The 13,269-nt window shown below is 43.9% G+C and overlaps 1 protein-coding gene across 3 annotated transcripts in view; it reads right to left on the reverse strand.

The window, feature by feature from the left end:
* ATL1 (atlastin GTPase 1) overlaps window positions 1-13,269 on the reverse strand; it is a 116,998-nt gene that overhangs the window by 74,033 nt on the left and 29,696 nt on the right. For all 3 annotated transcript variants that reach the window (XM_068254175.1, XM_068254174.1, XM_068254173.1), the window contains exons 2-5: window positions 9,197-9,444; window positions 4,498-4,632; window positions 4,325-4,429; window positions 1,150-1,200 (exon numbers count right to left, since the gene is read on the reverse strand). In XM_068254175.1, coding sequence (XP_068110276.1) covers window positions 1,150-1,200; window positions 4,325-4,429; window positions 4,498-4,632; window positions 9,197-9,444 — 539 coding nt within the window. The remainder of the gene's footprint in view (window positions 1-1,149; window positions 1,201-4,324; window positions 4,430-4,497; window positions 4,633-9,196; window positions 9,445-13,269) is intronic.

Consider the following 13,269-nt stretch of genomic DNA (forward strand, 5'->3'; position numbering starts at 1 on the left):
CCTGGCAAGTTTTCGTGAGCAAAAGAAAGTGCTACTTTACCATTGCAGTAAAGAAATCTCTAACATTACGTAAGCAGACTTGGTGACTAATACTTAGGCCCTATTCCTCTCTATGGCGCTATCTTATTTTTACTAAACTACAGAAGTAAAGTAAGGCCTTTCTTTTAAAACTCACAAGCAAACCCAGCAGGTGGACCACTAAACAAATATCAGAACTTTATTCAGTATTCAATATATACAATATTTTCCTGTTTAAAGCGGAATATAACCCTGCATTTCAACTTTTCTCTAAAACATTATTTACAGTATATTATATGCACCCAGCATTTTTTTTTTACTAGACCAGCATTGGAAGGGTTACACACAGAGCTTTAAAGTTCCATGGAGAGAACTGCAGACGCATCCGAAGTTTAGATAGATACATTTAAGCAAAACAAAATGTAACAACTGTGGAATGTGACTCACTCTCTCTGACTGTGCAGGAGTTGGAGGACAGCCAAAGAGTGTGTAACATTCCTCACTTGTTACATCTTGTTTTGCTTAAATTTATCTATCTTAACTTCCGATGCTTCTGCAGTTTTCTCCACGAACTTTAAAGCTCTGTGTGTAACCCTTCCAATGCTGGTCTAGTAAAAAAAAAATGCTGGGTGCATATAATATGCTGTAAATAATGTTTTAGAGCAAAGTTGAAATGCAGGGTTATATTCCGCTTTAAAATAGTAAGCAATGTAGCCATATACGCAGAGTGCAAAAGGACCTAACATGTTTTGCTGCCCCCCTAAAAAAATGGTTTCCATAAGACGTATGAGTGGTGGTAGTATTAAGATTGCCAGCTCCTCTTAAGGCTTGTACACACGCTTGACTAAAGTTGGCTGAGGCCACTGATAATGATAAATGACCCCCAACCAGCGATTGACGGACAACTTGTTCATTGTTCACATGTGATGTCATGTACACGCCGATCAGTTGTCCCTACATCCCCTGCAAAGCGACAAAACGTGTTATAGGAAGCTACTTGCTTCCTACAAAGCTTTGGCAATTCCACGATGCAATTCACTTGATAAGTTTGTGATGGGTGATAGCATGTTTGTAAATGAATAGAAAGCAATTATAAATCTACAATATAAATATATACTTGTACAATTTTACCTGCAAGTGCTGCAGGTCATCTTCTTGAACATTCTGTGACAAGTTGTAAACCTTGAATGTAAAACAAACATGAAATAAATAACTAATTTTTGATTCAATGTATTAGTATAACAAACATGGATTTTTCTTGGTTTGTGTTTATTAGAACAGAGAAGGGTTACCCCTAGCGCAGACATCAAATGGCAGTCAGATGTGCAAATCATGATCCAGCTATCATCAATATGTTAGATCAAAAATTCACCAAGAATGCATGTTCATGTTAATAAATGAAACGTGAGGATGTGCTGGAAAACTTAGTAGTGATAGGCAACGGCCATAACCCCATCCCTACCCCCCACCCACTCACATCCTGCCCCCCTGCTTCCCATCTCATGGACTGCTCTTCCCCAAGCTAAGAGCAGCATGAGGGCTCAAACCCACTAGCAGCCTTTTCTAAGCGCTAGTGATTTAAAAAAGCTCTTGCTAATGCAATGCTGTGGGGGAATTTTTATAAAATCACCAGTGGCGTAGCAATAGGGGGTGCAAAGGTAGCGACCGCATCGGGGCCCTTGGGCTAGAACCACAGTATTAGCTCTTTATTGGTCCTGTGCTGATAATAATCACTTCTATAGTTGACTTTAATAGCAGTGATCATTAACACACTGCTCCCCATCTCCTTCTTGCACCTCTGACACTGTGGTTGTCCTTTAGTTTTAGTGCGTTCTATCAACTGTTATCTATAGCATGCTTGGGGGGGCCCAATGCTAAACTTGCACTGGGGCCCATGGCTTCTTATTTACACCACTGAAAATCACATCGCTCAAGTGGGATCACACGCATAGCATTACATTAGCAAGAGCTTTTCAAATCACAAAGTCCTCAGAAAAGCTCTCCTAGTGGGTTCCAGGCCTAAATGATAAGTGAGGCTCGTACACACGATTGTTGCCTGACCTAAATGCACAAATGGCTGGCTAATGGGCTTCCTTAACCCACCACTAATAGTGCTCCCACAGGGCCCCTGCGCAGTACTGGCGGGAGCAGAGCAAACTCACCTATCTGGCCGGTGCGCTCCTTCCAGTCTGTGTTCTTTTGTCTTCATCTCCTCAGCCTCTGTTCTCTGTGCCCCGCGGCATTTACGGACTCCCGTCACATGCTGCTGGGTCACGGAGAATGCTGGTTGATGAGGATGAAGACAGAAAAAGATAGTCTGGAGGGATAGTGCTGGCTGGAAAGGTGAGTACTCTACAGAGGCATCATCAGGGCAGCACTATTAGCTGGGGGGGGAGGGGGGGAAGGGGAACCTTGGGGGCCTGTCACTAGCTATGGGGCCCTGGGCAATTGCCTAACCATTGCCAAACTATGCGCCCTTTCAAATTAGATCTTCCATCTGGCATGATCGATAATTTTGATCAATTTCGTCAGATTCGATCACAGTGATTAATCGATTAGTGTATGGGCACCCCAAAGTAATTCTGACGTGAATGTGGAAATAAATTCAGATACTTACGGTACTTACGGAGGGGGAAGGCCCTTGGTCTTATAGAGCTTTCCCATTCCTCTCACAGTCCCCTCGTTCCACCTGGAGCCACCGTTACAGCTAATTGACCAACTAGTCGAATACAGCTCCATGAGCCCCTTAGAGCCATCAGAAGCACTCAGGTTTCCAAGTGCTTCCGAAGACAGGTCACTCTGTATTGCGCATGCGTGAGCGCGCTCTCGTACATGAGCAGTACAGAGCTGCTTGTCTTTGGAAGCACTTGGGGACACGAGTGCTTTCGAAGCCGCCCAAGGTGGCAAATTTGAACGTAGTGTGACATTGCTGGAACGTGGCGACCATGAGAGGAAAGAGAAGGCTCTGTAGGATCAAGAGCCTTTCCTCTCCATAAATATCTGAATTTTTTTTGCCACATTCACCTAAAATTTGCTTTAAGTGACCTCAGGGGACACCTGTGGATGGAGCTGCTGTATTCCTGACCAATACAGCAGTGTGTGTGTACGAAGCTTTATTTTCTGCAATGTCTGCCATGGTCAGTGAGATGCTAATAGTTTTGAATTGTTAACTTTTATGCTCATTATATTAAGAATTTAGCAGCAATTTCTGCTGATCTCATATGGCTAAAATGATAGGTGAGAGATATCAATGAAACAAGGGAGGATTACAATTGGTCTACGGGAAAATCAATTTTCTACATGTCAGCCTACAGTCAACTGACAGCAACTGACTGCCAGAAAAACACTGCATGCGAATCTTCTAAGTGTGAACCCTGCCTTAAGATACCAATAACAACTGGTTAATCCCAACCAAGTGAAATACAGCCATTTTTTGCTTTGGATAAAGTACAAATAGGTAGAAATTGCGGCTGTCAGTATCCTCATTTTGGTTTCTTTTAATTTCTTATCTTAAAAACGTGTGAAAATTTCCTCAGAGGAGGCATAGACAGTAATCAAAAGTTCTAACCTTTCTCACTGTGCCAAATCAAATATTTCTGCTACTGAGTTAGACAACGTTGGACAGATTTCCCCTACTTTTTGTCTTGCATCACTTGAACCCTGACCAGAGCTCTGACACTCCAGGCTCTATGCAAAAGCAGAAAAAACCTTAAAGGACAGCTGAACTGAGAGGAATATAGAGGCTGTCATATTTATTGCCTTTTAAACAATACCAGTTGTCTGGCAGTCCTGGTGGTCTATTTGGCTGCAGTAGTGTCTGAATCACAACAGAAACATGCATGCAGCTTGCATGCTTGTTCAGGTGCTATGGCTAAAAATATTAGAGGCAGAGGATCAGTAGGATATCCAGGCAACTGGTATTGTTTAAAAGGAAATAAATATGGCAGCCTCCATATCCCTGTTGCTTCAGTTGTCCTTTAAGCTTAATGCTAGCCATTGCATTGTAGTACTCGATATAGTGTAATGCTATGCAGTCACTGATCTCCTTCTGCTACTCCCCCTACCTAGTCAACAGACATTTTCCACCATGCCGTATGACTGGTTCGATCAATTAAACTGCCTACAATTGACCTAAAGTCCTTTGGCATGTTGGTACAAATCAAAGACCTGATACAGTTTACTTAAAGGGTATCACTGTGATAACTCTTTGACATCAGTAAGACAAGAGGCCTATACATGTATCGTTTAATCAAACAAGAATACAACACTATGGATAAGATGGGGTGAAGGTTCTCCAAAGACTCACCTGAATGGAGCTGATCATGGTGCTGAGAGCAAACACTGTGGCAGAGTCCCTTAAGGTTGACTGACTATCGAATGTCCCTTGAGTGTCCATCAGCAACACGGCCACCTGAAAGACAGACATGGGTTAGCATCTCCACAAACCAACTAAGACCCCCTGTAAAACGCGACAATTACCGTTTTCCCATCAGGCTTCTCCACCAAGAAGACTTCACTCCATATCTGGATTCCAGTGGTCTCACGCTCAGAGCCGCCTCTCCAAGAGAAACCGGACAAGGGTTCATTATAATCTCCAAGCCAATCCACTGGTTCCTTACAATACAAAAATATATTTGTTTTTTAAGAATCTTTAGATGAGCAAGTTTGAAACTGATTCTTTTCACGGTTTATGGTCAGTTTACATGGACATTTTTGGCTCCATATTAATCTGTTAAATACTAATCTGAAAAGCATTTCCAGGGCTTGTTCACATAGTGGTGTACAATTGTAGATGGTGGTGCAGAGCTGTTGCTAATAAAGTTATTTCGTAACTCAATGTTATTAACAGTCTCCATTCTGTTTCATTCTTCAGCTACAGTAGCTATCAATTTCTAAAAACTGCTTGCAACCATGACAACCTACTACTTACTAAAAAAATCATCATCTATACATTCAATCAAATCGATCAATTTTACAATAAAAAATGATTGACTGTATATAAAACTCTAATCAAGGAAAGAACTAATGATTTTTCCAATTTTTTAAATAAATATCTGGATGTGTTGAAAAAATCTAAAGAAAAAAATTAACATTTAATTTTCTTTAGATCATTTCTTTTTTAATTTTGGAAAATTGATTATACATGTATGTAGATTGGTTTGATCTATCTAATCATTTAATGAAGCAGAAAAATCAATTGGATTTCTGCACTGAGTGTTTTAAACACTGACCGCCTGTGGGCAGTTCTCTTAATACAAATATTAATAAAGTTTTGATTGTTTAATCGGGATAAAGTATAGTAATGTTACTGTAAATAAAATTCGACAAACTGCATTATGAAGTTCAACTAACTGCAATATGTGGAGCTCTAGGCCCCTGGGGCTGAACTTGAACTTTTCACAGGACTAATGAGATTCAGAAAGTTAATGAGTGGTACCTAACAATTTGATTGAGTAGGGTAATGAATAAAGCTGTTAGGTAATGAATCATCAGCCTTCACAATCTGGCTAGCATCATGCACAATTTCAGCTCAGCCCAGGCGATTCCACTTCCTGTTCATCTATAATGCACATAATAATCTCTACATCATTTCTGCCCTGGATGAGAAGAATGAAATTATGAAAAGGATGATCACCGGAATTTGATTTAGGCCTGGGACTAAAAATCTTTAAAATAATCTTTCGCTCCTCACACAGGAGGTAGACATGCTGATAAGAAGAGGTAACATGTAGCCTGTTGCTGCCTAGGCTGCCTGGGATTTTTAGTACACAGGCCTATTTAATAAGAGTAATTGCTGCCAGATAATATTGTATTCCTCACAAAGGCCCATCTTCTATTAAAGGACAACTGTAACTGCCAACTGCATCCCCTCATCCTCTTAGGTGAGCTTTCGACTTCGTCGGACTGTTTCCTGACCAAAACTGAAAAACACAGCTTATATACATTCTTTAGCAGGAGAAACATTCTTTAGCAAACATAAATGTAATTAGAGGGGTCCGTTAAAAATGGCGCCAGTTATCGTAGTTAAAAAATGGCGCCCCATAGAGAACCACTATCGCTAGTTATTTTTCGTTTTTGACAGCTAAAAAATGGCGCCGGCTTTAAAAACGATATTTATCGTTTATATTTGTATTGCTCCCAAACGATATTTAAAGTCTTAAAGGGGACTTCCAGATGCCACCATGAACCCCCCCCCCCCCCCAAGGGAGTCGTCGCCCCCGCCTCCACCTGGGGCAAGGGAGGCGGGGAAGAGCCCCTTGTCCATGGATTGGACAAGGGGCTCCGGGGGGGAGGGGGAGGCTTGGCCGCCCCTCCCCCCCGGAGCCCCCCCATACCATGGACCATGCGGGCTGGTATAGCTCAGGGTGCGAAGCCCCAGTCGGCCAAGGCTCCGCATTCTGGCTATCCCAGCCTGCATGGGGGACAAGGGGTTACAGAGGCTCGGGAGGGGGGACCCCACGTCGTTTTTTTTTAAATTTGGTATCAATTTTTATTTTTTTAATGTTCTGAGTGTGGGAAATAAATTTAAAAAAAAACGACGTGGGGTCCCCCCTCCCGAGCCTCTGTAACCCCTTGTCCCCCATGCAGGCTGGGATAGCCAGAATGCGGAGCCCCGGCCGACTGGGGCTTCGCACCCTGAGCTATACCAGCCCGCATGGTCCATGGTATGGGGTGCTCTGGGGGGGAGGGGCGGCCAAGCCTCCCCCTCCCCCCGGAGCCCCTTGTCCAATCCATGGACAAGGGGCTCTTCCCCGCCTCCCTTGCCCCAGGTGGAGGCGGGGGCGACGACTCCCTGGGGGGGGGGGGGGTTTCATGGTGGCATCTGGGAGTCCCCTTTAAGAAGGGGACCCCCAGATGCCCACCCCCCTCCCAGGAGAAATGAGTATAGGGCTGCTTTGTACCCCTTACCCTTTTCCACAAAGGGTTAAATGAAATAAAAACACAACCACGAGAAAAGTCCTTTAATGTTCTAAATTAACCACAAATACTTACCTGTACCTTTAAGAAAAAAATCCCACGCCAATCAGGTCCCACGACAGTATCCTCCATCTTGCGATCTTCTGATACATCTTGATTGAAGATCTCCGCCGCCCCGACGCCACACACGCCGCCTCCGCCACACTGCTCTCAGCTATACTAAGTTCGCGGGTAAATCTGCATGCGGAAACGCAGCCGCATGCGATTTCTTCAGCGGTGGAATCCAGGCGATTCCGCACCGCTACAGTGGAAACGAGCCCTTAGTCGGAAAGCCTCCTCAGTAACAGTTAAGGCATCTAATTACATTTATGTTTGCTAAAGAATGTTTCTCCTCTGTATGTCAGTGTATATAAGCTGTGTTTTTCAGTTTTGGTCAGGAACCAGTCCGACGAAGGCTTTTTATAAGTCGAAAGCTCACTGTTTATCCATCTCTAAGTTAGCCAATAAATGGTATCATCCTGATTCAAAACTTCTTGCTTTTACTCATGGCTAACACGGTACAACACTTTACTGCTTCCTCTTAGGTGAGTATTTAACTTTTTTGTTTTAGGTTACAGTTGTCCTTTAACTTTTCTCCTGAGTTTTTTCCCAAGGAGATATTTTCAAACCTTATCAATAAAATATCTTTAGAGGGAACTTTAGAGGGAATGTTAAAGAGGAACTTCAGCCTAAACAAACATACTGTCATTAAGTTACATTAGTTATGTTAATTAGAATAGATAGGTAATATAATTTTTTACCCACCCTGTTTTAAAAGAACAGGCAAATGTTTGTTATTCATGGGGGCTGCCATCTTTGTCATGGGGGCAGCCATCTTTTTGGTTAAAAGGAGGTGACAAGGAGCAGGAGACACAGTTCCAACTGTCCTGTGTGCTGATCACCCCTCCCAGCTGCACACGCTAGGCTTCAAATGTCAAATTCAAAATGTAAAAAAAAAAAAAATTGCACCAAAACAGCAGAACGAGAGCAACAACATCAGAAATCCCATCATGCTTTGCACAGCATCAGGGGAAAAAAGCCCGGGCAGTTTTCTTCTGTGCAGCTAAAAATGAGGCTTGGATAAAAGAAACAAAGTTCTGATGCTGTGAAACTGTTAAAGAAACACCAGGCTTTTTCAGTGCTGCTGAGTCGATTTTTCGTCCGGAGGTTCACTTTAAGTGAAATTAAAAGTAGCCAGACTTCTTTCAACCCCCTGAAGTCTTCCTGGTCCATCGCTGTCATTCCGTACTACTCTGTCTCCCTGGTGTCCCCCTCCGTAAGCTGGACAACTCAGCAAATCGTTGGTCACTGCACATGCCTGGCACTGGCCACACCCCTCCGCGATCACGCTCCCACTGCTGGGAATATTCTGCACATGTGCAGTAGCAACTTTTACTTAATGCGCAAGCGCAGAACAGGGGTGTGAAGGAAAAGGTGCGTGGCAATGGCCGTTCTAAGGGGGACAGTGCAATGCAGAATGATGGCAAGGGACCAGGTGGACTTTAGGGGGCTGGAGGAAGTCCTAGGTAAGTAGCTGGCTGTTTTAAATTTTACTTGAAATTTCCTTTAAAACTCATCTCCCACCATGCTAAAGAGAGATAGGCCTAAAGGAGAATCAGACACAACTTCTGAAACATCGTCCCTTGTGCGGTAGAGTCAAGCAGGCATGTCCAAAGTCCGGCCCAGGGTCCAAATGTGCCTGCCGAGCTGATGGCCCCAAAGCTCTCTACGGTTATTAATTCCATGCGGCCTGCAGGCCATAGCTGCGGTGCCAAATAAGGGGCCAGCGGCAGCAGCAGCCACTGATAAGCAGCTGCCACAGTGCTAACTGCACACGGTATGTGAGCTATTTCCTGTGAAAATGTTTTGAAAAAATGTCACAGGCATAATGTACCTCACGGCAATCAGCAAAATTGTGTTTAATTGTGCTAGTTTAGCACCGTAGCACTCTCGGCCCTCTAGCACTCTCAAGAATGGCGATTTAGCCCTTGGCCTAAAAAGTTTGGACACCCCCAGCAGCAATCACAATGAGTTGTTTTTAATCAGTCCAGCCAATCCTGGAATTTCTACAGAAAATGTCTTACTGTTGTCTGCCTGGAAAAGCAGAAGCACCTTTGCCAATTACCAAATTCTTACAATAAACTCATTTTGGCTAAAACAAGCAGGAAATAATAAAAAACAAGGTTGAATGCTGAGCAGATAAATGAAAATATTTACGTACAGTTTTGTACATATATCGCAACATAAAGTCCATGAGGAAGGACTTCCCCTTCCTGAATGCTCCAGCTACGGACACTGCAACCACCTCCTTGTCCCTCACAGCCTCGGAAAGCAGGATGCGGTTCAATGCTGCTTCATCTAGCTCAAAGGAATGGTCATCTTTTACTACCAGGACCTGCACAGGGTGCGCCTTCTTCTCACACTCCTCCTCTTCTGAGCTCCATTCATAATCACGGTTAGTAAACCCACCTGCAAGCAAAATCAGACAAGGCTATCATATACCCATCCAAATTACCGGTATACACAGCATACACATTAATGCAAATATGCCCATAATGTAGGAAAAAAAGAGAAACCTGAACTCAGAAGGGTACCATATATACCTGTGGATATGCCAGCTTTTTCATACAAAAATCTTGGGCTAAAAGTGTGTGTGTCTTGGCTCATCCGCGGATTATATACATCTGTACGGGGCCCCCCGTAGCCATAGCTACCTCCTCTCGCTCCAGCTTGAGTCCTCACCTCTCCCCAACAGCTTTTTAAAGTGAACCGGAGATGAAAGCCATCTCAGTTTCTATACTTACCTAGGGCTTCCTTAAAGAGAACCCGAGGTGGATTTAAAGAATGTTATCTGCATACAGAGGCTGGATCTGCCTATAGAGCCCAGCCTCTGTTGCTATCCCAAACCCCGCTAAGGTCCCCCTGCACTCTGCAATCCCTCATAAATCACAGCCGTGCTGTGAGGCTGTGTTTACATCTGTAGTGGCAGTCTCACCTGCTCCCCCGCCTCCTGCATAGCTCCGGTCCCTGCCCCCGTCCCTTCCCTCCAATCAGCAGGGAGGAAAGGGATGCAGGCGGGGACTGGAGTTCTGCAGGAGGCGGGGAGAGCAGCAGACTGACACTATAGAGATAAACACAGCCAGCTCTGACAAGCTGTTTGTCAGCAGCGTGGCTGTGATTTATGAGGGATTGCAGAGTGCAGGGGGACCTTAGGGGGGTTTGGGATAGCAACGGAGGCTGGGCTGTATAGACAGATCCAGCCTCTGTATGCAGATAATATTCTTCAAACCCACTCGGGTTCTCTTTAAACAAACAAACAACAAACACAGAACACTTATATCGCCTTATTTTCTCCTGGCGGACTCAAAGCGTCAGAGCTGCAGCCACTAGGACGCGCTCTATAGGCAGTAGCAGTGTTAGGGAGACTTGCCAAAGGTCTCCTACTGAATAGGTGCTGGCTTACTGAACAGGCAGAGCCGATATTCGAACTCAGGTCTCCTGTGTCAGAGGCAGAGCCCTTAACCATTACTCCATTCAGCCACTGCTGAAGCCCCCTTGAGGCTTAAGCCCCCTTGAGGCTGCCCAGTCCATCGCTGTCTCCCTGGGTGGCTCCTGTCACCTACAGTAAGGCCCGATAGCTTGGCCGAGTTGCACTTTGTCATGCATGCGCAGCCTGGCCAGGCATGTTCCCGAGTCGTGCTCCCGACCCTGGGAGCGTTCTGTGTCTGCCAGGCTTTCAGGACGCATTGCAGGGGGCAGAATCCATCTGCAGAGACAGCGTGGGACTGAGCGGCCTCAAGGGGGCTTAAGGAAGCCCCAGGTAAGTATGGTAACTGAGATGTCTTTTATATTAGGTACACTTTAACTTGCCGCTAGATCTCCAGGCTTACTGCGGTCACATGACAGGGGGCTTGATTCACAAAGCGGTGCTAACAAGTAGCACGCTGGTGAAAAGCCCTTTATCACGCCTAAACTCAGTTTAGGCATGATAAGTTTAGGCGTGATAAGTTTAGGTGTGATAAGTTTAGGCATGATAAGTTTAGGCGTGATAACTATAGCACCAACTGGGTTAGCACCACAGTGCACAGCTGATCAAAAGTTTTGCGCTAGCAAAGTCTGGTGCACTTCGCATAGAGTTTAATGGCGCTGCTTTGCGTGCGGGACTTTGCGCGCGATCTAAACTTATCATGGCTTAACTTATCACGCCTAAACTTATCACGTCTAAACTGGCTTTTCACCAGCGTGGTGCAATGGTTATCATGCCTAAAGTCTCTAACTGGGTTAGCACCGCTTTGTGAATCGAGCCCAGTAAGCCTGGAGCTTTAGCAATGAGTTATGAAGCTGCTGGCTAGATACGAGACTCCAAAATGGAGCGAGGAGAGGTAGCTATGCTATGATGGGGGGGCTAGGAGAGCACATTTTGGGTTGGCCTATTGGCAGGTCACTGCATTTGCGTGGGTCGGTTGGCTTATCTGTGGATGAACTTACCTGTGAATATATACTGTAATTAATTTAGATATGGACCAGGTGTTTAAACAAACACAAGCTAAACTTTCCTCCTCTTGATCCAATCTCTGCTATGTTCTACATACCTAAAGGTGGCCACGCACCATACACATTTTTACATTTTTTTTTCAATTCAAAAACTGTGATTGTAACATTTGAAAAATCTGACCAATCTACCACACACATTTTTCCCCAATTATGAAAATAAATGATTGAAAACTGGAAGGATTGCTACCCTACACCACTCCAGATCGACTTATATAGAAAAAAATCTGGAAATCTGATCAGATTTCTCAAACGAAATGAGAAAAAACTTTTGATTTTTCTGTACAACCAATTGTTTCTCTTGAATTCCTGTAAAATGGGATCATTTTATTTATCTATATCGTGTATGGCCACCTTACAGTGGACCTGAACTCAGAACTCCTCTCTGCTCTAAAAGATACGCAACAGCATTAATAACCTTTAAACAAAAAACATTTCTTTGTTACAGCTGATACAAATCCTAAAATAAATCTGATTCATGGAAAGCAGACATATTGTTAACAGCCTGTGCTATCAAATGGGCTTATCTGCTTATCTTCCATAGGCAGTCATGTGACACAGGGGAGGGATCAAATTACAACTAGTGATTAGACACAAATGAGGGGTAATTACACAGGCTAAACTCTTTAATTAACATTGTTTTAATAATGTACAAAGTCATCTGATCTTGATGGCCAGAGCTCCAGGATCTACTGTCTCTCATTCATGGGGCTGCCATCTTGTCTCAATCTGGTGACAGACTACTGACTGAGATCTGAGAGCAGCTGCTGAAGACACTGGGATGCTACCTCTTCCTCTGCTGCCTGGTGTAGGAGGTTTATTAGAGGAGCAGTAAAGTGTTACTTAGGCTTTTTTCTCCTTTAGATTTCCTTTAAGGCTATAGCAATGGAGTAGGATAGTGGGAGGAGAGGGCAAGGCTAGTGTTACAAGCTGGGCTGTGGAGTCAGTACCAAAATCATCTGACTCTGACTCCTCACATTAAAGTGCTGCTACCAGGATACGCACTTTGATACTTACATAACTGGATTATGGTGGTATTTTTATATCTTCCTAGAGCTCAGTTTTAACATAAAAAGTAGTTTTCTTATCTGCTGTGAGTAAGGACTGGTTCACATGGACCCTTTGTTGGCGTTAAACGCGTTGGGCGACGGGCAAAAGTGACATTTTAGGGATTGAGCGCCATCCCAAGCAAGTGAATGGGAGCCTTTGATCAAGCTTTTGCAGGCTTTCATTAAAGCCTATCAGTAGATCCTTGCGTCTCGACTCAAAAGCACCATGCAGCTTCTGCCGTAGAAGTCGTTTGCTGTTGCTGGGGTTTGCGTTTGAATGCCAGCAAAAGCCAATGAAAGACAACAAAAGCTCATATTTCCACTTCCTGTAGACAAATCCCAACCCTTTCCTGCATGAGCCACCAAAAGCCCAGAAAATGCAACGGTCTCAAATGCTACGCACTGAAAGCCATTAAAAGCCTTCAAAATACATTAAAAGCCTAGCTGTTAAACGCTGGCGTTCTTGAAAAAGAAAATGACGGTGTTTGAACGAGTCGCTGAGCAAAAGCTTGGCAAAAGCCAGTGTGAACCAGCCCTGACTATAGCAAATAAATGTTTCTTTCTGCTAGTTAAACACATAAAAAAAAATACAGTAAATTTACTTAAAGGTTAGGTAGGTTAAATTAATACGGTAGAAATGCAATATCACAACAAAAAGCAAATGATCTATTTCTCTTGCACAGGTAAAATGTAT

This window comes from Hyperolius riggenbachi, chromosome 9 (genome assembly GCF_040937935.1).
Source record: "Hyperolius riggenbachi isolate aHypRig1 chromosome 9, aHypRig1.pri, whole genome shotgun sequence".
Classification (NCBI taxonomy): Eukaryota; Metazoa; Chordata; class Amphibia; order Anura; family Hyperoliidae; genus Hyperolius; species Hyperolius riggenbachi.